The 24,921-nt window shown below is 40.6% G+C and overlaps 1 protein-coding gene across 1 annotated transcript; it reads right to left on the bottom strand.

The window, feature by feature from the left end:
* Positions 1–9,123: 9,123 nt before the first annotated feature.
* GUCA1A (guanylate cyclase activator 1A) lies at positions 9,124–20,197 on the bottom strand. Its single transcript, XM_073587126.1, has 4 exons — positions 20,000–20,197; positions 13,076–13,225; positions 12,871–12,961; positions 9,124–10,662 (listed from the first exon to the last, which is right to left on the bottom strand). The coding sequence occupies exons 1-4, from the start codon at positions 20,195–20,197 to the stop codon at positions 10,493–10,495; spliced, it is 609 nt and encodes a 202-aa protein (XP_073443227.1). The 3' UTR covers positions 9,124–10,492.
* Between the last annotated feature and the right edge of the window lie 4,724 nt (positions 20,198–24,921).

Raw genomic sequence — 24,921 nt, 5'->3', positions numbered from 1 at the left:
CGGTATCGGAATCGGCGATACCGATACTTTTTTTTAAGATCGGCCGATCCATTCCGATCCGATATTTTCAAGTATCGGCTGGTATCGCTCAACTCTAGTTACAATGAAAATTAACACATTTTTGGGTTGTAATGAATTGGTTTTAAATAATAGAAACATTGTATCGTTATTTCCCATAGGAACAATATATATGTACAAATACTAAATTACACTTTGCTCATCAGCCTCACTTCTTTTACACTACTTGTTTGTTTTTAATCTTAACCCCTTCCTGACATCCGACGTACTATCCCGTCCACGGTACCCGGGCCCGTATGACCGTGGACGGGATAGTACGTCTACCGTGATCAGCGGCGCCCACGTGGTGAGCGCCACTGATCGCGGCCGGGTGTCAGCTGATTATCACAGCTGACACCCGGCACAATGTGTCAGGGGTGGTCACGGACCGCCCCCGACACGTTAACCCCTTGCACACCGCGATCAAACACGATCGCGGTGTACCGGGGGTTAAAGGGAAGCATCGGCAGGGAGGGGGCTCCCTCCGTGCTTCCCTGAGCCCCCCACGGCAGCGCAATGTGCAGCGCTGCTGCGGGGGGCTCCTTTCCTCCAGGCCTCCGAATCCAAGATGGCAACGGGGGCCTTCGGGGGCCTGCAGGAAGCTGGCTTCCTCAGTGCCTGCAAAGCGCAGGCATGAGGAAGCCTTCTGCAGTGCCTGTGTCAGATCGCTGATCTGTCACAGTGATCTGTGATGTGACAGATCAGCGATCTGTCACAGGACAGTGATGTCCCACCTGGGACTATTTAATAAAGTAAAAAAAAAAATAAAAAATCAAAAAGACGCATATAAATATCCATGGTACCGCTGAAAACGTCATCTTGTCCCACAAAAAACGAGCCACCACACAGCATCATCAGCGAAAAAATAAAAAAGTTATAGCTCGCAGAATAAAGCGATGCAAAAATAATTATTTTTTATATAAAATAGTTTTCATTGCATAAAACAGACAAAAACATAAAAAAACGACCTAAATGAGGTATCGCTGTAACCGTACTGACCCGAAGAATAAAACCGCTTTATCAATTTTACCGCACGTGGAACGGTGTAAACGCACCCCCCCAAAAGAAATTCATGAAACGCTGGTTTTTGTTCATTCTGCGTCCCAAAAATCGGAATAAAAAGCGATCAAAAAATTCCACGTGCCCGAAAATGGTACCAATAAAAACGTCAACTCATCCCTCAAAAAATAAGACCTAACATGACTCGGTGGGTCAAAATACGGAAAAATTATAGCTCTCAATATGTGGTGATGCAAAAACTATTTTTAAAATAAAAAGCGTCTTTTAGCATGCGACAGCCGCCAAACATAAAAACCGCCATAAATAGTAAATCAAACCCCCCGTTATCACCCCCGTAGTTAGGGAAAAATAATAAAATAAAAAAAATGTATTTATTTCCATTTTTCCATTAGGGTTAGGGTTAGGGCTAGGGGTGTGTTGGGGTAGGGTTAGGGCTAGGGTTAGGGTAGGGTTAGGGTTAGGGCTAGGGCTAGGGTTAGGGTTAGGGCTAGGGTTAGGGCTAGGGTTAGGGCTAGGGTTAGGGTTAGGGGCGTGTTGGGGTTCAGGTTGGAGTTATAATTGGGGGTTTCCACTGTTTGGGCAGATCAGGGGCTCTCCAAATGCAACATGGCGTCTGATCTCAATTCCAGCCAATTCTGAGTTGAAAAAGTCAAATGGTGCTCCTTCCCTTCCAAGCTCTGCTATGCGCCCAAACAGTGTTTTACCCCCACATGTAGGGTATCAGCCTACTCAGGACAAATTGCAAAACAATTTTTGGGGTCCAATTTCTCCTGTTACCCTTAGGAAAATAAAAAATTGGGGGCAAAAATATCATTTTTGTGGAAAAAAATGATTTTTTTATTTTCACGTCCGAGTGTTATAAACTTCTGTGAAGCACTTGGGGGTTCAAAGTGCTCACCACACATCTAGATAAGTTCCGTGGGGGGTCTAGTGTCCAAAATGGGGTCACATGTGGGGAGTTTCAATAGTTTAGGTACATCAGGGGCTCTCCAAACGCACATGACACCCGCAGACCATTCCATCAAAGTCTGCATTCCAAAACGTCACTGCTTCCCTTCCGAGCCCCGACGTGTGTCCATACAGTAGTTTTCTCCCACATATGAGGTGTCAGCGTACTCAGGACAAATTGGACAACAACTTTTGGGGGTCCAATTTCTCCTGTTACCCTTGGGAAAATGAAAAAATTGGGGACTAATTGATCATGTTTGTGGAAAAAAATACGATTTTTTTATTTTCATGCCCTGGCATTATAAACTTCTGTGAAGCCCTTGGGGGTTCAAAGTGCTCACCACACATCTAGATAAGTTCCTTGGGGGGTCTAGTTTACAAAATGGTGTCATTTGTGGGGGGTTTCCACTGTTTAGGTACATTAGGGGCTCTCCAAAGGCAACATGACACCCGCAGACCATTCCATCAAAGTCTGCATTCCAAAACGTCACTACTTCCCTTCCGAGCCCCGACGTGTGCCCATACAGTAGTTTTCTCCCACATATGGGGTATCAGCATACTCAGGACAAATTGGACAACAACTTTTGGGGTCCAATTTCTCCTGGTACCCTTGGGAAAATAAAAAAATGGTGACTAAAAGATCATGTTTGTGGAAAAAATACGAATTTTTTATTTTCACGCCCGGGCGTTGTAAACTTCTGTGAAGCACTGGGGGGGTCAAAATGCTCACCACACATCTAGATAAGTTCCTTAGGGGGTCTAGTTTCCAAAATGGTGTCATTTGTGGGGGGGTTCCACTGTTTTGGTACATCAGGAGTTTTCCAAACGCGACATGGTGTCCGATCTCAATTCCAGCCAAAAACGTCAAATGGCGCTGCTTCCCTTTCCGAGCTCTGCCATGCGCCCAAATAGTGGTTTACCCCCACATGTGGGGTATCAGCGTACTCAGGACAAATTGCACAATAACTTTTAGGGTCCTGTTACCCTTGGAAAAATAAGAATTGGGGTGAAAAGATCATTTTTGTGGAAAAAATATGATTTTTTAATTGTATGGCTTTATGTTATAAACTTCTGTGAAGCCCATGGGGGTTCAAAGTTCTCACCACACATCTAGATAAGTTCCTTAGGGGGTCTAGTTTCCAAAATGGTGTCATTTGTGGGGGGTTTCCACTGTTTTGGTACATCAGGAGTTTTCCAAATGCGACATGGTGTCCGATCTCAATTCCAGCCAAAAACGTCAAATGGCGCTGCTTCCCTTCCGAGCTCTGCCATGCGCCCAAATAGTGGTTTACCCCCACATGTGGGGTATCAGCGTACTCAGGACAAATTGCAGAATAACTTTTAGGGTCCTGTTACCCTTGGAAAAATAAGAATTGAGGGTGAAAAGATCATTTTTGTGGAAAAAATATGATTTTTTAATTGTATGGCTTTATGTTATAAACTTCTGTGAAGCCCATGGGGGTTCAAAGTTCTCACCACACATCTAGATAAGTTCCTTAGGGGGTCTAGTTTCCAAAATGGTGTCATTTGTGGGGGGTTTCCACTGTTTTGGTACATCAGGGGTTTTCCAAACGCGACATGGTGTCCGATCTCAATTCCAGCCAAAAACGTCAAATGGCGCTGCTTCCCTTCCGAGCTCTGCCATGCTCCCAAATAGTGGTTTACCCCCACATGTGGGGTATCAGCGTACTCAGGACAAATTGCACAATAACTTTTAGGGTCCTGTTACCCTTGGTAAAATAAAAATTGGGGTGAAAAGATCATTTTTGTGGAAAAAATATGATTTTTTAATTGTACCGCTGTACGTTATAAACTTCTGTAAAGCCCTTGTGGGTTCAAAGTTCTCACCACATATCTAGATAAGTTCCTTGGGGGGTCTAGTTTCCAAAATGGGGTCACTTGTAGGGGGTTTCCACTGTTTAGGTACATCAGGGACTCTCCAAACGTGACATGGCATCCAATCTGAATTCCAGCCAATTTTGCATTGAAAAAGTCAAACGGCACTCCTTCCATTCTGAGCTCTGCCATGCGCCGAAACAGTCGTTCCCCCCCACATATCAGGTATCTGCGTACTCAGGACAAATTGCACAATAACTTTTGCAGTTCAATTTCTCCTGTTACCCTTGGTAAAATGGTGTCACTTTTGGGTATTTTCTATCATATAGACCCCTCAAAGTGGCTTCAAATGTGATGTGGTCCTAAAAATAAAATGGTGTTGTAAAAATGAGAAATCGCTGGTCAACTTTTAACCCTTATAACTTCCTAACAAAAAAAAATTTTGGTTCCAAAATTGTGCTGATGTAAAGTAAACATGTGGGAAATGTTAGTTATCAAGTTTTTTGTGTGCTGTATCTCTGTGATTTAAGGGCAAAAAGATTCAAAGTTGGAAAATTGCAAAATTTTCAAAATTTTCGCCAAATTTCCATTTTTCTCACAAATAAACGCAAGTTATTTGAATGAAATTTTACCACTAACATGAAGTACAATATGTCACGAGAAAACAATGTAAGAATCACCGGGATCCATGGAAGCGTTCCAGAGTTATGACCTCATAAAGGTACAGTGGTCAGAATTGTAAAAATTGGCCCGGTCATGAACGTGCAAACCACCCTTGGGGGTGAAGGGGTTAAAGGGGTATTTCCATTTCCAAGATCCTATCCCAATATGTAGTAGGTGTAATAATAATATCATTAGCAAATACCTTCAGTTAGAAATGTAGTATAGTTCTGCTGATTCACTGTCGCTTACCCCAGGTGCAGGGCATTGCAGTAGCTTAGGCATTCATGGTTACAACCACTCATATAGTGAAAGTTAGTTAGCTGTCAGTGGTCGTAACCATGGAAGCTGCATAGCAAATCAGAAGAACTGTACTACATTTTTTATTGGAGGTATTTCCTAATATTATTACACCTACTATATATTGGTATAGGATCTTGGAGATACGAATATTCTATTAAGTCATAGTTATTGAATATAAATTGTTCTGCCGATGAGGGCTGTAAATTTTACCATAAAGCCACGTGCACACGTTGAGTATTGGTCAGTATTTTACATCAGTATTTGTAAGCCAAAACCAGGAGTGGGTGATAATACAGAAGTGGTGACGTATTTCTATTATACTTTTCCTCTGATTGTGAAACTCTTGGTTTTGGCTTACAAATACTGAGGTAAAAAACTCACCAAATACTGAACGTGTGAACGTGGGCTAAGGGTGTAGTTTCCTTTTTATCAATTAATCATTAAGTTAACAAATAAACTATAAAGAAATCTGAAACATATGAGACAACGGTAGTTTTATTGTTTGTATATGACAAAAGCAGACAATACAACCCAACTATCAGCAATACACGACATGAAGTGGTCAGTCACAAAACTGTCAAAGTGTTGGTAACTAGACAAATGAATCTATAGTCTGGCTGTGAATATCTGCAAGTACAGGGCATCTGCACAGTATATGTTCATACTGAGGCTTTTATAAAAAAAAAAAAAAAACAACTTTAAAGGGGTTTCACAAGTTTTAAATAACATTTTCAAAATAAAATAGAAGAAAACTACTAAATTTAAAAAAAAATCTGCAAAAGTAACTACATACACAAATACAGTAGAAAACAGCAAAATTCATCTGGTTCAATCATGTGTATAATCCTTAGACCGTCTCATTGAGTGAATTCATCCTCCTAGAGGTCTAACCATCACATGAGATCACAGTTCCAGAGCATCTTTTCTTATAAATCTGAATGGATGGTTCCTCTGGTATTATTACTAGACATTTATGATCACATTGACAACTGGGTGTTACCTGTAATGGTTATGTCTTTAAGGCTGGAGTCACACACAAGCTATAAAAAAATCGGTCCGTTTTTAAAGGACCAGAATCGCACAAATGCTTCATGATCAGTGATCAGTATGTCATCCGTTTGGAATGTGAGGATGCGATTTTCTCACATCTAAGCATCCGTTTGACAGTCGTATGGCATCCATATGACGAGATTTTCTCGCCGGCTTGCAAAATGAACATACAATGGAGCCCTATGACTGGTTAAAACACAAACGAAAGAATATATATAGACACATAGAATACATATATATTTATATACATGTCATTGAGACACATTTAGTGTATATATTTATATTTTATAGAATTCTACATAGCAGAATAGCCTCTAAATCAATTGGCGGCTTCTGTAAAATCATTACAAAACCCGACATGAAATGACACATGGTTTACATACAGTAAACCATTTGATTTCATTTAGTTTTTTATATGTCTTTGACTAATATTTAGATTAGGGTATGTGTGTATAATTTGGGACATGTAGGTGTTAAATTAAGGGGTTAATTCATTGAAAAAAATTGCATGGGCTCCCACGGTAATTTCTCAGCCAGAGAGGGAACGCCAGTGAGTGAGGGCAGATTTTAATAGCCTAGAGAGGGACCATTGTTTTTGGCCAACCCCTGGCTAAAAAAATCTGCCCCCAGCCACCCCAGAAAAGGGAAATCTATAAGATGCGCCTTTTCTGGCACTTAGCCTCTCTATTCCCATTGCCTTTAGTGGTGGCTAATGGGTTAATAATAATGGGTTAATATCACCTTGCTATTGAAAGGTGACATTAAGCCGGGTTAATAATGGAGAGAGATGTCAATAAGACACCTTTCCATTATTAACCATAGAATAGTAAAGGGTTAAAAAAAGACACATAGACATTAATTAGAAATTCTTTTAATGAAATAATCACACCAAGTTTTTGACCACATTTATTAATCTGCTAATCGAAAAGAATCATTGTCCTGTAAAAAAACAAAAAAAAAATCCAACAATATACATACTTCTCTTTTCGATTAGCAGATTAATAAATGTGTGTCTTTTTTTAACCCTTTACTATTCTAGGGTTAATAATGGATAGGTGTCTTATTGATACCTCTCCATTATTAACTCGGCTTAATGTCACCTTTCAATAGCAAGGTAGCATTAACCCATTAGCCACCACTAAAGGCAATGGGAATAGAGAGGCTAAGTGTCAGAAAAGGTGCATCTTATAGATGTCGCCTTTTCTGAGGGGGCTGGGACAGATTTTTTTAGCCAGGGGTTGGCCAAAAACAATGGTCCCTCTCTAGGCTATTAATATCTGCCCTCACTCACTGGCTTTACCTCACTGGTGGAGAAATCACAGCGGGAGCCCACACAATTATTTTCAACGAATTAACCCCTTAATTTAACACCTACATGGCCCAAATTTTACACACATACCCTAATCTAATTATTAGTCAAAGACATATAAAAAACTAAATGAAATGAAATGGTTTACTGTATGTAAACCATGTGTCATTTCAGGTTGGGTTTTGTAATGATTTTACAGAAGCCGACAATTGATTTAGCGGCTATTGTACTATGTAGAACTCTATGAAATATATACACACAAATATATATATATATATATATATGTGTGTGGCTCAATGACATGTATATATATATATATATATGTATTCTATGTGTATATATCTATTCTTTCTATTCTTTATTAAACATGTCAGTGTTATTTTACTGTATCGCAAAATGAATTGCCGGCTTTTGTTAAAGGACACGTTGCGTATTTTTTGCAAGTCACACTTGTGGTCCGTGTGTAATCCGATTTTTTCTCACACCCATAGACTTGCATTGGCGAGTCTTGGCCGAGAATCGGTGACAATCGCAGCATGCTGTGATTTTCTCAGCCCGTTTAAAACGGGAGAGAAAATATCGGATGATGGTAGCTGCCCCATAGATTAACATTGGGACGAGTGCAATGCGATTTTTTATCGCATAGCACTCGTCCGTTTTTCTCGCTAGTGTGACTCTAGCCTAAATTGTCCAATCAGTGCTATGTAAGGACACAACCCCTTGACTAAGAGGCATGGTAACACCCGGTTGTCAATTTACTCTGAAATATTCAGAAAAAATAACAGAGGAAAGGCACAACACAGAGTTAGTCGAGAAGATGTTGCAGAATTGTTAATTAATGGAGAATTCAACTCTTTACTAAGAGATGTATCAGAAGACCTGGCAGGGTTTTTTTTTAAAGTGGTTGCTTGGTTAAAACAAGTTACCACATATCCATAGGAATTGTCATAACTTATTGATAAGTTGGGGTGTGACCATTGAGATTCATACAAATCGGCAGAACAGTGCACTTTTAACCCTGTTAAAATAAAGTAGCAGTACGCTCCATTCATTCCCTATGAGCCTTTTTGCAGCAGCCCCGTAGGGAGCTGAATGGAGTGGGCATCCGTGCGGTCACGCTATTTTGTCATGGGATTAAAAGTTCCACAATTTACCGATTGGCGCAGGTGTCGTTGGTGGCGCACCCTCTGATCATTAAGTTATCACCTATCCTGTTGATAGGCGTGACTTGTTTTAACTAATCAACCTTTTTAAGACTCTCACCTTTTCTGTGCAAAATATGCTCATCGGCCTCATCCAATTCCCTATTCTCAAATATATAAAGCACATTAGTAAATAAGTAAAACCCCTTCAAGGTGCACAAACACAGAAAAAATGGAGAAAGTAGAAGAATATAACATTTGGTCTGGATAGCGTAGGAGTAGTGAGATCGCTTCATGACGCAGTTCCCAGTCTTATCCTCCATGAGACTGATATACATCTGATATCAGAGCATTGCACGCACCGATACCTACAAGGTATATAACATTTTTTCTTCTGCCATCCACTGGAGTTCCATCAAGATGTCCTTTCAGGCTGAGACAGCACCAGTACCCAATTTTTTTTTTTTTTACATAACCAGCCTGTATGCAAACAGTTCCATGTCCAGCATACAGACAGTAATGTAGCATACTATATTTTAACCCCTTAATGGCCAGGCCTGAAATACTCTTAATGACCAACAAAAAATTTTTTTCCGCTTTTTTCTCCCCACTTTTCAGCAGCCTCAAGTTTTTTTTTATTTTTTCACTTATGTGGTTCTCTGAGACTTTTATTTTTTGTGTAAGACAAATTGTAAAATTTTTAGTGCTGTTTTTGAGTAAAGTATTGAAAAAAAAGCTTTTGCTTTATATTTTTACTGTTCACGTTTTACACCAAACAACATGAAATTTTCAGGTTATTATAGCTGTCCGAATACCTAATATTCATTTTTTTTTGTTCTATGTTATAAAATATATTTTATATGAAAATAATTATTTTTTTGGGGGGGGGATTTTTTGTGGTAGGGATTATTTTTTATTCCTTTTTTTGGGGATTTTTTTAAATGAATATATTGCACATTTTGAAATTTTTTCCAGGGGAACCTTTATTTTTCTTACATTGTTCTTTCATTTTTTACACTGTAACTGGGGCATCCATAGGAGCACCAGTTACAGGGAAATCCAGACTACTACAGTGGCAGAAGTACTGGCAGAGCTGATCTTCATTTGTTAGGTCTCAGCAGCTCGGCTGTTCTGAAAGAGACCCAGCAATCATATAGTCGCATGGTCCTACAAAAGCATCGTCAGTGCTAATGTTTCTATTTAGTACATAGGGCTTGTTAAGCATTATGCAGCCAGAAAAAGAGAATAAAGAAGTTATGATAAACCACTTCTGTCTTCTCCCCAATGTCCCCGGATGGGTCTGATATCCATAGACTCGACCTGCTCCTGCTAGGATTGCAAGAGCAGGAGCTTTAGCCTAGCTCGATAAACTAATAATGGCACAGGATTAAAACTCAGGTTAAAGTATGCATAAATTTACAGCGCTTAGTTGTTATCACACTAAAGTAGTTACCCAGGATTTAGGATATTTTTTTCCAAAAGGCAAGGAATGTTTTTTTTTATCATTACTCATACCCACAGTCTAGCTCTGTTGCTCCAGTGGTACCCTAATGGTGATGACTGGGATTAACATTATCTATTTAGTGTAATTGAATAAAGATAACTTGTCACTGCTTCTGACATGTCTGTTTTAGTAAAGGCATGCATAGCCCATGAAATGAACAACCTGGGTCTTAAAATTCTGCATTGTGTTGTTCCTCTGCTATTCCTCCTGAAAATGTATAAATAAATAGACAACTTGGTTTTATTTTATTATTTATTAGTTTTGCCCCTTCATCAGCACTGATTGCAGTATCTGAGTATGTGTGAACCTCCAATCGCTAACGCCGAGTTGTCAATTTATTCACAAATTTCTTGAAGGATAACACAATGCCGTTTTTGCTTGTAGAGTTGCAATAAACAATGCCCCAGATTTGTTTTTTCCAAAGGGAATATAAGCATTTAGTGAAATTGACATGTCCTCTTTAAATAAGTTCTAAATGCTCTAAAAATGTTGAATGTTGTGAAAGTGTTCGCCCATTGTTTGGTGCCAGGCCATTTATCGATGGCACTTGTGTCCTGCTGTAGCCATTATTAGTCAGTCCTGGGCATGTCATAGGCAAAGTCCGCAGGAAAAAGGATGCACAGTGATGGAAACACAGACATTATTTCTATCACCCCAGGTGATCTAGTCTACAGTTGTGATTTCTTTACGAGGTCGTTCTGTGATCTCCATCCGTTTACCATCATTCTGAATCATGTAGACAATGTGTTTCAGGTCCAAACTGCGGGTCAGCACATCCAGGAGCACCTCATCCTTCTGTACACCTCCTATAAATTCCTCCAGGGATAATTCACCTAGAAACAATATAGGCACAAATGAAAAATAACATTTTGCCTCAATTTGATCTGCTTTCCATTGGGGTTTTCCCTCAACCTTGGGCAATATATTACTTTATTGTGTTCTGCAAAAAAAACAAAAAACTAAAAATGCCGAAAGATGGAGCTCTTATTTTCATCTTTTGGGTTTACTGCATAAAAGTGAATGGATACACTTATGAATAACATTTTTGGGTATTCGGATGTAATCCCAAGATGGCATACTGAGAGTAACAAACATGAATGCTTCTGCGTGTCCTTTTGGGAGCCTAAGCTATTATCAGCAGGATCCACTCTTTCTTTGTCAGATTTTTTATTGTTTTTCAATATAGTTTTTCATATCTATTTTGCCACCCTTTATTGTATGGTGCTTCAAGACACATCTGTGCTAAATAAATGACCTCTTATCATCACTGTTCTTCTAGTAATCTCTATCAGTCCGACCTCTGGTGGAAAGCCCTGGTAGGTGTAGGTACAAGAAGTGACTCAAAACTTGCTCAGCTAATCCTATTAGGCCACAATTGTATTAGCAGATAAGTCTAAGTCCCTTACGTAAAGGCAGTCTAAAGGCCCTTTTACATTTAGCGATGCACCAGCGATCCAACCAGCGATCCGACCCGGTCAGGATCGCTGGTGCATCGCTAAATGATCGCTAGTGAGCTTTCATACAGAAAGATCTCACAGCGATGCAGCAGCGACGCAGCGCACGATACTCACCTTTCACACACAGCGATCCTGCGTCCTCCCGCCCGCGTCCACGCGTCGCTCGTCGTCACAGCAGGAAGCCTCAGCAGGAAGCAGACGACGAGAAATGGAGCCGGACATTCTCGCGCGATCAGCGATGGACAGCGGGGGAGCCGGTCGCTGGTAAGTATCACACATAGCGATATCGCTAGCAATATCGCTATAACGTCACAAAACCAGTGACGTTTTAGCGATATTGCTAGCGATATTGCTTAGTGTAAAACCCCCTTAAAGGGCATGTCACACTAAGAGATATCGCTAGCAATATCGCTATAACTAGTGACGTTATAGCGATATTGCTAGCGATATCGCTATGTCTGATACTTACCTCCGACCGGCTCCCCCGCTGCTTATCGCTGATCGCGCGAGAACGTTCAGGACTGTTCACGTTTAGGAAAAACGTACTGTCACACTTAGCGATGCACCAGCGATCCCAACCAGCGATATGACGCGGTCAGGATCGCTGGTGCATCGCTAAGTGGTCGCTAGTGAGCTGCCACACAGGCAGATCTCACCAGCGACATCGCTGGTGTCGGGGGTCGCTACTTACCTGTCACATCAGGCGATCCTGCGTCCTCCCGCCCGGCCCCATGCGTCGCTCGTCTCTCCACAGGAAGCGCCGCAGGAAGCTGACGACGAGAAACAGTCCTGGACGTTCTCGCGCGATCAGCGATAACCAGCGGGGGAGCGGTCGGAGGTAAGTATCAGACACAGCGATGTCGCTTGCAATATCGCTATAACGTCACAAGTTATAGCGATATTGCTAGCGATAACGCTTAGTGCGACAGTACCTTAAGGTCCCCGTCACACATAGCGACTCACCAGCGATCCCGACAATGATATCACCTTGTCAGGATCGCTGGTGAGTCGCTATGTGATTGCTGGTGAGCTGTCAAACAGGCAGCTTCACCAGCGATCAGCACCAGCGAAGCGCAGGTAACAAGTGACGCACGTCGCTTAGTTACCCACAATGTATCTTAGTTACCAGCGCGCTGATGCAGGGAGCTGGTAACCAAGGTACACATCGGGTTTCTAAGGGGCGCGCAGCACTTTGAAACCCGATGTGTACCTTGGTTACCAGCTCCCTGCATCAGCACACTGGTAACTAAGGTATACATTGGGTTTCTAGGCATAGCGCTCCAGCTTAGAAACCCGATGTGTACCTTAGTTACCAGCTTCTGCTCGCTGGTCTCCCGCCTGTTACACGCAGTGATGCGTGCTGGCCAGCGGGAGACCAGCGACCCCAAAAATGTCCAGACATTTCAACAGCGATCAGAGATACCCGGCAGGGGGCCGGTCGCTGATAGCTGTCATACACAGCGATCTCCCTGGTGAGATCGCTGTTGCGTCACAAAACTTGTGACTCAGCAGCGATCTCGCTAGCGAGATCGCTGTGTGTGACGGGGGGCTTAATATTAAGACAAAAGCATGAAGAGTACTCACCATCGCCATTAATGTCAATTTTGTCAAAAACCATATCTGTGAATTCCTCTGCGGTCATCTCATCATTACATCTGTTAATAGCCCTGATAGCCTGAAAAACAGCAACAAGTTTGGTTGAATGCTTAATTTCTCAAATTTATGTCTGGGGAAAGTTGAAATATGATGTATAGAATGTAAAGGACTGATCTGCTAGAAATCCTCTCACCTTTATTATATTGAGAAGTTCTCCTCTGTCTATGCAGCCATTCCCATCCACATCGTAGAGCTTGAAGTACCACCGCAGCTTCTGCTCCACTTTGCCTTTCAGGACTAAGCTCAAAGCAGCGACATACTCCATAAAATCCATATAACCATCCTGAAAAAAAGTGTTCAATGAGTACATAGGTCTATTAGTGTACAGTATCCACTGTGTATGGTGGCTATATCTGTCTGTCCGTCCATCCATCCGTCATCTATCTACCTATGTAAGAAAACAATTGGAACAGCACCGTAAAAAAAAGCAGTGAGGGCAAAGATTCCCAAACAATCTATCTATCTATCTATCTATCTATCTATCTATCTATCTATCTATCTATCTATCTATCTATCTATCTGTCTATCTATCTATCTATCTATCTATCGAGCCCTGGAACTTTTCAACCTTTTCCCACATATCATGCTTCAAACATAAAGATACCAAATGTAAATTTTTGGTGAAGAATCAACAACAAGTGGGACACAATTGTGGAGTTGAACGAAATTTATTGGTTATTTTAAATTTTTTGGGAAAACTGAAAAGTGGGGCGTGCAATATTATTTGGCCCCTTTAACGTAATACTTTGTTGCACCACCTTTTGCTGCGATTACAGCTGCAAGTCGCTTGGGGGATGTCTCTATCAGTTTTGTACATCGAGAGACTGAAATTCTTGCCCATTCTTCCTTGGCAAACAGCTCGAGCTCAGTGAGGTTTGAAAAAGATCGTTTGTGAACAGCAGTTTTCAGCTCTTTCCACAGATTCTCGATTGGATTCAGGTCTGGACTTTGACTTGGCCCTTCTAACACCTGGATATGTTTATTTGTGAACCATTCCACTGTAGATTTTGCTTTATGTTTGGGATCATTGTCTTGTTGTAAGACAAATCTCTGTCCCAGGCTCACGTCTTTTGCAGACTCCAACAGGTTTTCTTCAAGAATAGTCCTGTATTTGTCTCCATCCATCTTCCCATCAATTTTAACCATCTTGCCTTTCCCTGCTGAAGAAAAGCAGGCCCAAACCATGATGCTGCCACCACCATGTTTGACAGTGGGGATGGTGTGTTCAGGGTGATGAGCTGTGTTGCCTTTACACCAAACATATTGTTTGTCTCCCAGGTGGCTTGTTGCAAACTTTAAACAACACTTTTTTATGGATATCTTCGAGAAATGGCTTTCTTTTTGCCACTCTTCCATAAAGGCCAGATTTGTGCAGTGTACAACTGATGTCCTATGGACAGACTGTCCCACCTCAGCTGTAGATCTCTGCAGTTCATCCAGAGTGATCATGGGCCTGTTGGCTGCATCTCTGATCAGTCTTCTCCTTGTTTGAGATGAAAGTTTAGAGGGACGGCCGGGTCTTGGTAGATTTGCAGTGGTATGATACTCCTTCCATTTCAATATGATCGCTTGCACAGTGCTCCTTGGGATGTTTAAAGTTTTGGAAATCATTTTGCATCCAAATCCAGCTTTAAACTTCTCCACAAGAGTATCACGGACCTGCCTGTTGTGTTCCTTGGTCTTCATGGTGCTCTCTGTGCATCAAACAGAACCTTGAGACTATCACAGAGCAGGTGCATTTATACGGAGACTTGATTACACACAGGTGGATTATATTTATCATCATTAGTCATTTAGGACAACATTGGATCATTCAGAGATCCTCAATGAACTTTTGGAGTGAGTTTGCTGCACTGAAAGTAAAGGGGCCGAATAATATTGCACGCCGCACTTTTCAGTTTTTGAATTTCCACAAAAATTTAAAATGACCAATAAATTTCGATCAACTCCACAATTGTGTCCTACATGTTGTTTATTCTTCACCAAAAATTTACATTTGGTATCTCTATAGCATGATATGTGGGAAAAGGTTGAAAAGTTTCAGGGGGCCGAATACTTTCGCAAGGCACTGTATCTTTCCCGTATTTGTCTATCTATCTAGGAATTAAAAAATGGAGCTGTGGCTGTGATGGGCTATTAAATTTAAAGCACCTTTAACTTTGACTGAGAATGGTGTGCTGCATAAGGTTTGGTACATGCCTGGGGGGCCTTGCACCCTTATTCTGATTTTTTGTGCTGCTCTTATTTTTTCTTGTTTTTATCTATCTATCTATCTATCTATCTATCTATCTATCTATCTATCTATCTATCTATCTATCCCATATCTACACTATAAAAGTGGAACAGCACAAAACTCCTTATCAATGGGTGCCAGGCCTCCAAGGCAAAAAAAAGTCCAATACTTGCCTCAGTTTAGTAGCAATAAAAAATGAAGGCAGCACTCCTTGTTATTTGTGGTGAAAAAGAGTAGAAGGTTTATTCAAACCACCATGTCTGAGCGACGTCTCGGCTCACATTGAGCCTTTCTCAAACCTTGGGTCATTACTCTTTAGAGAGAGTATAAGGCTACGTCCACATGTTGCGTCCAAGCTGCAACTTCTAAGCAGCCACGCTGGGCTAAGGCTGGTTTCACATTTGCGTTTTTTAGCGCTGGAAAAAAACGCTAACCTGCGCATGCGTTTTTTCCCCTATCTTTAACATGGGTGCGCATACTTGCGCGCTTGTAAGCGCATGTATGCGATTTTCATGCGCTGCGTTTTTTTGGGGTGTGCGATTGGATTTTCCAGACGCATCATGTTGCATTTTTTGGCCCTGCAAAAAAGCGCATGCGCACATATGCGCACGTTTTGCGCTAAAAAGGGCCATTATAGCCTATGGATGCGCATATGTGCGCACTGGCATGCTCATGTAAGCGTTTTTTTGCATATGCGTTTTTTTTTTTTTAACCATGGAATTTAGGGGTTTGAGTTAGAGTTAGGGTTAGTTAAGGGGGTTTAGGGTTAGGGTTAGGGTCAGGGTCAGGGTTAGGGTTGGGTTTTGGGTCAGGGTTAGGGTTTAGTATGGTTTGGTTAAGGGTTAGGGTCAGGGTTAGGGTCAGGATTAGGGTTAAGTATGGTTTTGTTAAGGGTTAGGGTCAGGGTTAGGGTTAGGGTTAGGGTTAGGGTTAGGGTTAGGGTCAGGGTCAGGGTTAGGGTTAAGTATGGTTTTGTTAAGGGTTAGGGTCAGGGTTAGGGTTAGGGTTAGGGTTAGGGTTAGGGTCAGGGTTAGGGTTAGGGTTAGGGTTAGGGTTAGGGTCAGGGTTAGGGTCAGGGTTAGGGTTAGGGTCAGGGTTAGGGTTAGGGTTAGGGTTAGTTAGGGTTTAGGGTTTGGGTTAGGGTTAAGTATGATTTGGTTAAGGGTTAGGGTCAGGGTTAGGGTTAGGGTTAGGGTCAGGGTTAGGGTTAGGGTTAGGGTCAGGGTTAGGGTTAGTAAAGTCATGGTTTGGGTAGTGTGAGGGGCCACCTAAAAATGTTGGAAAAAAACGCAAACGCGGTAAAAACGCGCTAAAAACGCATACAAACGCATAAAAACGCTGCATTTTTTTCATGCATGCTCATAAAAATGCTTGAAAAAAACGCAGCAGTTGTATGCTTATGTATGCGTTTTTTCAATGCGTTTTTTTGCGGGAAAAACGCGCTGCAAAAAAAAGCAAGTGTGAAACTAGCCTTATGCAGTTTTTTTTACTGTTTGCCTAAAAAAAAAAAATCACTTTATCTAGTAGGGAAATAGCTGCTTCTCCTCCAAATCCACAGTGCCATTATGATCCCGTGAAAGCCATTTTCCTATAAAATTAAGTGATTGTGCAAGGAAACAGTAAAAAGATAGAAACGGCACAGGACTGTTGCGGCTAAAAGCTGCAGTATGACCACTACATGTGAATGCAGCCTAAGTCAAGAGTCATATGGGCGGTTCTCTACACAGCATGATTGACAGGTCCCTCACTATTTATGGATAGAGAAATGTATATCTATCAAGCCGTGCCGAGAGAGGTAGAGCCTCCACAATTGTTTTTCCCCTATTGGGGGCTTGTTCTTGAACTACGTTTTTTCAGAAAACTTGTAAAGTATGTCTCATTGTAATGAAGGAGCCTGTCCTTATTTCGTGCTTCCTGTGGTTTAGGCCGGATAAATCTCCTGAACGATTCCCAGTAAGCCGATGATTTCAGTGGTGGGATTCAGCTAAATACATCACTGTAATACTCTAAGTGTATGTTTCCATAGGTCACTGCCATGACTTATACTTTCATTTTTTCTTTTAGTTTTTTTCTATTTTACCATTTGGCAGAATAAGTCAAATAAATTGCGGTGTCAGATGCCAATTTGCCATAGCTGCTGGGGCTTACGCAATTTTTGGCATCCAAGCCAAGGCAGAACACGGCAACAGATTTTAGGGTCGTTGGGTGAAGGTAAACAAGTTGGTGGCCGGAGCCATTTAAAAGAATAATCTGGTCCACAGGCATTAACACGTTTCATAAATAACATTTATCTGGGGGTTGGCTGTGGAGACCCCCACTGATCTTCAGATCGGAGGTCTCCAAGTCCAGTTTATCAATAAAGCAGTAGTCCACTTGTGTGACCAACATTTTCATAGAAAGTTAATGGAGAGGTGATCATCATACATGTACACTACAGCTCCATTCGTACAGGGAACTCTGGGACCCTTTTTAGGATCCGGGTGTCGGCAGCAATCAATAGTGTTCATACATTTATCATTTACCCTGTGGATATATTCTACACTTTGTTCAGGGGACAAACCCTTTAACAATTCCAAGCTTTATGTTTAATTACATTTAGGCTAAGTTCTCATGAGTGTATAGAAAATTGTCTAATTTTCATACAGAAAAAAACAGATGTTTTTTCATCAGCATTGTCTTCCGCATGGCATCCGCTTGGCTTTCCTTGCTATACATCAGTAGCTATTAAAAACTAGCCGGACCAAAATCAGTTTCCAATGTTAATAATTGAAATGTATCTTTAAAAATCAGATGCTATACTGTCAATCCGCATGGGATCTGATTTTTTTGGCCACCCATAAACTTGAATAGTTGAGTCTCATTCGAAACAGAAGGATCCAGTGCACTTGGTCCCAATCTGAACAGTCTAATTGATTAACATTGGTCCGAGTGCTGTCCGTGTGAGGTCAGGCTTCTTTACAGACAGCATCCAGACTGAAAATACAGTCGTGTGAACTTACCCAAAGACTCATAATAAATGTTCTACTGTATGTGGGTGGCTCACTGCTGCGCACCGACCACATGTTGTAACCAGTGTACTGGAAATTGTGCTATACAGTAAAATAAGCATCCAAAAAGTCTAATGACTCCATGACTCTATAAGGCTAGGTTCACATTGCGTTAGGGGCATCCATTTAACGGATCCGTTAAATGGATGGTCTAACGCAGATGTCATTTTTTACATAATTTGTGACCATAGCGCTAATGTATGCACTAACGCATGGTAGCAGCTCGTTACCATGCTCTTCCATGCGTTAGCCATACAGGTCTATGCACAGGGAAAGCGTCCGTTCTCTGTGCGCTAGACTCATTGCACCCCCGAACGCTGCAGACCGCATTCGAGGGTGCGTCATGATGCAGTGCATCATCGCTAACATATGCCAATTTTGTCATGTGTTAGGATGCGCTACTGTCATTGCGGGCAATGGCGGCGTTAACGCATCCGTTACATAGAGTTATTGCCGATATGTAACGGATGCCGTCAGCGCATTTCCCGCAATACAATGTGAACCCAGCCTAAGGGGCAATATATGTGGATATCTAAGATTTTTCAATTTGTAGAACTAGCACTTGATAGCAACCTTTCTCTGATGGGTGTTATGTAACTGTATTGGGTTTGGGGGAACAGGTCGGTGTGGAATTGTCCTGCAAAAGAACGATTCTGAACTATGGGCAGCCTCATGTTTAAACCTATTACTTGTCATGGAGGTTTTGTGTGTCAATACAAAAGATCTAACCCCAGCACACTCCAAAACTTTGCATTGTCTTACTGCTTTACCCCTGAGCACCTAACTGTGGGCGAGCTTGATCCTATTCGCTTTTAGGAGGTTCTTTGTGTGACTTACTGATGCATTCTGTCTTAGATCCACAAGGTGGCACTCTTTTGTGATTAATGAGAATATTTTCTTCAAAACTGGCTTTCTACATCAGCATAGTGACCCAGTCAGAATGGACACTTAAAATAAGACCTTATAACGCACTACTCTAAATATAAGGGGCTGATGCATGTGGCATATGATCTTTTTGGTGGCTTGTATTAGTTTGGTATCTTGTATTAGTTTTGAGCAGTTTCAGAGGTTTCCAGGATTAGTCACTGTAACTAAAAACAAATCTATTTTTAAAGGGGTATTCCCATCTCCAAGATCATATCCCAAAATGTAATAGGTGTAATATTAATATTAGCAATTACCTCCAATTAGAAATGTGGTTTAGTACTTCTGATTCACTATGTAGCTTGGGCATTGCAGTAGCATAGGCATCGATGATTATGACCACTCATACAATGACACTTAGTTAGCAGTTAGTGGTCATAAGCATGATTACCTATGCTACTGCAATGCCCTGCACATGGGGTAAGTGACATAGCAAATGAGAAGAACTATACTACATTTCTAATTGCAGGTATTTGCTATTTATTATTATTACTACACCTACTACATATTGGGATCTTGGAGATGGGAATATCCCTTTAACTTACTTAAAATGTTAGCAAACGTTCTGGTACTTGGAAACATGTTGCTTTAACCCTTTGCTTAACTTCAAATACTTTTTCCTCATCTGTAAAAATTTGTAAATGGGGGACTTCCTATTTTATTAATTGCTTGGTACTTTACTAGCATCAAGAAGTTCTACAGTATTGTACAAAGAATGTCATCACTCACACAAGTCATTGTCCTTTGTATGACATTTCTGTACTGTTGTACTATGGAATTATTACGTCCCGTCAGGTGATCATATCATGAAATAGACAGGGCAGTATGTCAGATGAAGGTACAGACAAGTTACCTTGTTAAAGTCAAATGTGTCGAACATTTGTTCAATGTATTCGTTGGACGCTGGACTAAGGTTCTTGAGTCCGAAGAACTGCTTGAATTCATGTTGGGTCAACTGACCAGATGGACACTCCGTCATGAACTTTTTATACCATCGGTGAATTTCTGTGGCACTTAGCTCTTCTACTGCTTTTCCATCCATATTCCCCATTTTTTTTTACTTAAAGTCTTGTTGTATTTATCCGTCTACAAAATGTGGATCCCAAAAATACAAAAAAAAGTCTTCAGTAAAAATTACATTTACTACTTTGTTCCAGTAATCAGGTTAAATTTTCTTAAAATTTTTCGTTAAAAGAGTATTCAGGATATAATGTCCCAAAGCTTGAAGGAGTCCAGTGTGTGTTCTTCAAAAGTCCAAATGAAAAAGACGGTAAAAAATGGCAAAATTTTCCTTAAGGAACCACGCAATTTGACTGCTGGCCAATCACAGGGCTCCTCAGAAAAGGAACCCCTCGTGTCTATGCAGGTGAAAAGGAAAAACAAACCCCCACCCCCCTATTGAATAACCGATCTGTAGTGATTAAAGTGAAACAAGATTACAGAAGAAGGTAATTTAGGATGCCCCTGAAGGGATTTGTAATCTTTTAATCGCAGATCTAGCTCTGACATTGTTAATGACCTATGAATGCCCGAACAATAGTATAAAAAATAAAAGTAGCATTGTTTCTTTTCTTTTCCTGTAATCATTATAATAACCTTGGTAATTGTAATGGTTATTAATGAGTGGCTAAGGTCATATATAAGATATATATATATATATATATACTGTATATATAAGAAGGTCATAACAAGATGCTAAGCTTATATTTTGCTATAAAATTGCAACAATAACAAGGTATAGTGTTTGAGTATTCTTTAGTATTATATATTTATTGAGGGGTGCCCCTATTCTTCATTTGTTAGACAGAGTAGAGAGCAGCACTCACAATGGAGGACCCTACGTGTCCATGCATTACATAGGTGTCTTACTGATTTCAGTGGGAAATTTGAAAGGATTCCTATACCCGATGGGGGCGCTGTTGGGAAATTGAATACTGGCTGATGGGTGCCCTAAATATGATATATAATTGCTAGAGGTTCTATCAGCCACACAGCACTTCCTCTATTATTTTTGGGGGACCTATTTAAACAAAAACGGTTGTCCACAAAGTAACAGCCCCTATAATGGACTGAGGCATTTGAGCAAGGAAGAAATACAAACTGTGGTGTTACATGTTTGCCATTTAAAGGGGTTGTCTAGGCTTGAGGCTCAAGTCTACAGTAACTCTATTCAGTCTAGGAGTGCAAGCTGTCATGATTTTCCGATGCTGGGATCGGGCTGGCATGTGACGTCAAGTATGCGATTTGAATACATGCGCTTACGTGCCAACCAGACATGCGTGGCCTCGTTCAGTGAATTGAGCGAGTCCAGACATGCCTAGTCGAAACGTGATGGTAAGTATGCATATAAACGTCAACTCCAGGAGGAGGAGAATCCTGACAGTGCGCACTGTGCATGCTGTGATGCGTCACGAGACTTGAATCCCACATTTGGACAATCCCTTTAATAGATTGTTTACATAGGCAGACTTGACTTGAATGATCTGTAATAGATTGCTCAGTATGTATAAGCTTCCATTGTTATTGGCAGCACAGGTCCTGTTTACACAGGACGAGGCACTGCCAAGGATGAAGAACATTTGTGCAAAGTAAAATATCCTTTACCTTATGAAGCAGCGTTTTGCTAATTCATTGAGTGATCAGCAGCCTGTTTACACTGCACGTTTATGGTAAAATGAGCATCGTTAGGAATTATTCATGATAATCTTTTGGTTTATATGGTCTGTCTGTGAAGGCACATGAAAATGTTGGACTTTTTCATACATACAAGTTTAAAAAATTGTATGTAAAATCATTCTGTGACCCAATCATTAAGATTTTATATAATTTCTATATTCATACATTAGCTTAATTTTTTTACATTTTGTTCTGGTGCACAATGTATGATTAAAGGATGACACCACTGTACCATTCATCATCCTATAATTACATTGCCTTGCTATTTATGACTTTTTCTCGCAGTCTACACGATCATGCAAGTATCATTGCTGCATGTGACATACTGTAGGGTAATGAGAAGGTGTTCACTGATCTGACAACTCTTCTGCAGAAAACTGAAGATTAGGAAAACAATTTACATAAGAAGTCACTTCTGATTAGGTATATTTTCACTAGGGGTCAAGAAATGCTACAGAAAAAAACAGTACAAAAGGACTATATGATCCTCTGTTGAGGAGAGTGTACTTGTGATGGTGTCAAGGGGTTATTTCTATATTTTGGAGGAAACCGAGAAAGTACTATTGGGGTGTCTCATATAGCAGTAGAAAAAAGTGTCAAAATGTCATCATGCCGCAGGCTATAAAAGTCCATAGAACACACTATAAGGACATATTTTAAGGTTTTCAAATCTGTGATTAAACTTGATGTATACTTAGATTTTTACTAAAATGAGTATTTTATAAAGTCATATGGTCGGTACTCTCAATTGGATTCTTTTTGGGCGCCATATTGTCAGTACTCTCAATTGGATTCTTTTTGGGCGCCATATTGTCAGTACTCTCAATTGGATTCTTTTTTGGTGCCATACGGTCGGTACTCTTAATTGAATTCTTATTGGGCGCCACTGGCAGGATCAGAGTCCCTTGCGGATAATTTTATGTAACCATGGCATTCCAAATATGATGCAAATGATTTCATTGTTCCATCAGCTTTTACAAATACTGTACAATAATAATGGCTGGTGTTTGGGTCTTGTCCTGGACCTTGGTCATGGCTGAAGGTGCTGAACGTTTGATAAGCTGAGTTGTCACACAATCTGCAACTTTGGCCATAACCAAGGTCCAGGACAGGACCCAAACGCAGGCCATTGTAATGATTATAATTAATTTCAATAAGTTGATGAAACAATAAAAAAATGTCATATTTGGAGTAGTGTGGCTTCCTGAAATAAATATGAAAAGAAGCGTAGACCAAGTAGGTAGTTGCCTAACGGACCAGTCAGTGGAGGATAAAGTTTATGGATTTTTTTTCTCTTTTTTTATACCACTGTTCTGCACTTATTTATTTTACCAATTAGTGTTTCTGTGTATAAATATGATTTGTAAGGATTGATGAGGAAAGGTGCAACAAGGGACAATTAAATGAATGATTGTCCATCGTGATGAACTTCAGTGACAGAAAGGTGGGAGGACATTATGAGGTCTCCATCTTGGGTATCCCCAGAGCTTGTTTTGCTCCAGAGTGTCCATATTTGAAACCGTACTCCTAATTCTACCCAAGAAAACTTTTATCACCATAAGACCTTATGGCTACCAATGGTTCAATAGAACTGTGGGAAGGTGTTATGGACCATAAATTGCGGTTGATTAACAGCAATGTGAAACTGGCTTTCTTCTGTGGGCAATAGCGCTTAATAATAAAAAACACAAAAAAGTTGACTTTTTGACCATAGTACAGAAAGGTACAGGTAACGTATACCATTTACAGTATGCTTAAAGAGTAGAGTTGAGCGATACCGTCCGATACTTCAAAATATCGGATCGGAATGGATCGGCCGATCTTTAAAAAAAGTATCAGTATCACCGATGCCGATACCGGAAGTCCCATTCAAGTCTATGAGACTTCCGGTATCGGAATTGGAAAAACCCTTTCCTGCCCTTGTACAGCCTCTCGGGGGTGTGTACGGGCCTCTCGGGGGTCTGTACGGGCCTTCCGGGGGTCTCTGCCGGCCTGCCGGGGGTCTGTGCCAGCCTGCCGGTGGGCTGTGCGGACTGCCCGGGGTCTGTGCACCCTGTGGGGGTCTGTACCGGCCTACCGGGGGGCTGTACAGGCATCGTCCGATGGGACTACAAGTCCCATCGGGCGATGCCTGCTACCATGACAGTGATTGACACATTAGCCAATGATGGGACAGTAGTAGTCCCATCATCCGGCTAATGTGTTAAATGTAAAAAAAAAAAAAAAAAAAAATACTACATACATACATACTACATGCATGCTACATACATACTACATGCTACATACATAGTACATATATACTACATGCATGCTACATACATACTACATGCTACATACATACTACATACATACTACATATATACTACATGCATGCTACATGCTACATACATACTACATACATACTACATATATACTACATGCATGCTACATACATGCTACATGCTACATACATACTACATGCTACATACATACTACATACATACTACATATATACTACATGCATGCTACATACATACTGCATGCATGCTACATACATACTACATGCATGCTACATACATACTACATGCTACATACATGCTACATACATACTACATGCATGCTACATACATACTACATACTACATACATACTACATACATACTACATATATACTACATGCATACTACATGCTACATACATACTACATACATACTACATGCATGCTACATACATACTACATGCTACATATATACTACATACATACTACATATATACTACATGCATGCTACATACATACTACATGCTACATACATACTACATACATACTACATGCATGCTACATACATACTACATACATACTACATGCATGCTACATACATACTACATGCTACATATATACTACATACATACTACATATATACTACATGCATGCTACATACATACTACATGCTACATACATACTACATGCTACATACATACTACATGCTACATACATACTACATGCTACATACATACTACATACATACTACATGCATGCTACATACAATACATTCATACAATACATACATAGACATACAGTACATATAACATAGAGTAACATACTTACCAATACTTGTCACAT

Source organism: Dendrobates tinctorius, unplaced genomic scaffold, assembly GCF_039654945.1.
Source record: "Dendrobates tinctorius isolate UK_male_01 unplaced genomic scaffold, ASM3965494v1 ptg000098l, whole genome shotgun sequence".
In the NCBI taxonomy this organism is placed as follows: Eukaryota; Metazoa; Chordata; class Amphibia; order Anura; family Dendrobatidae; genus Dendrobates; species Dendrobates tinctorius.
This window is presented reverse-complemented; position numbering and strand designations above follow the sequence as displayed.

Excerpts from the sequence above, each read along its gene's own strand:
- GUCA1A (XM_073587126.1), bottom strand. The coding sequence starts at position 20,197 with ATGGGGAATATGGATGGAAAAGCAGTAGAAGAGCTAAGTGCCACAGAA. Across the intron at positions 13,226-19,999 it reads ACACATTTGACTTTAACAAG|GATGGTTATATGGATTTTAT; the intron begins GTAACTTGTCTG and ends ACTTTTTTTCAG. Across the intron at positions 10,663-12,870 it reads AATTGACATTAATGGCGATG|GTGAATTATCCCTGGAGGAA; the intron begins GTGAGTACTCTT and ends TATTGTTTCTAG.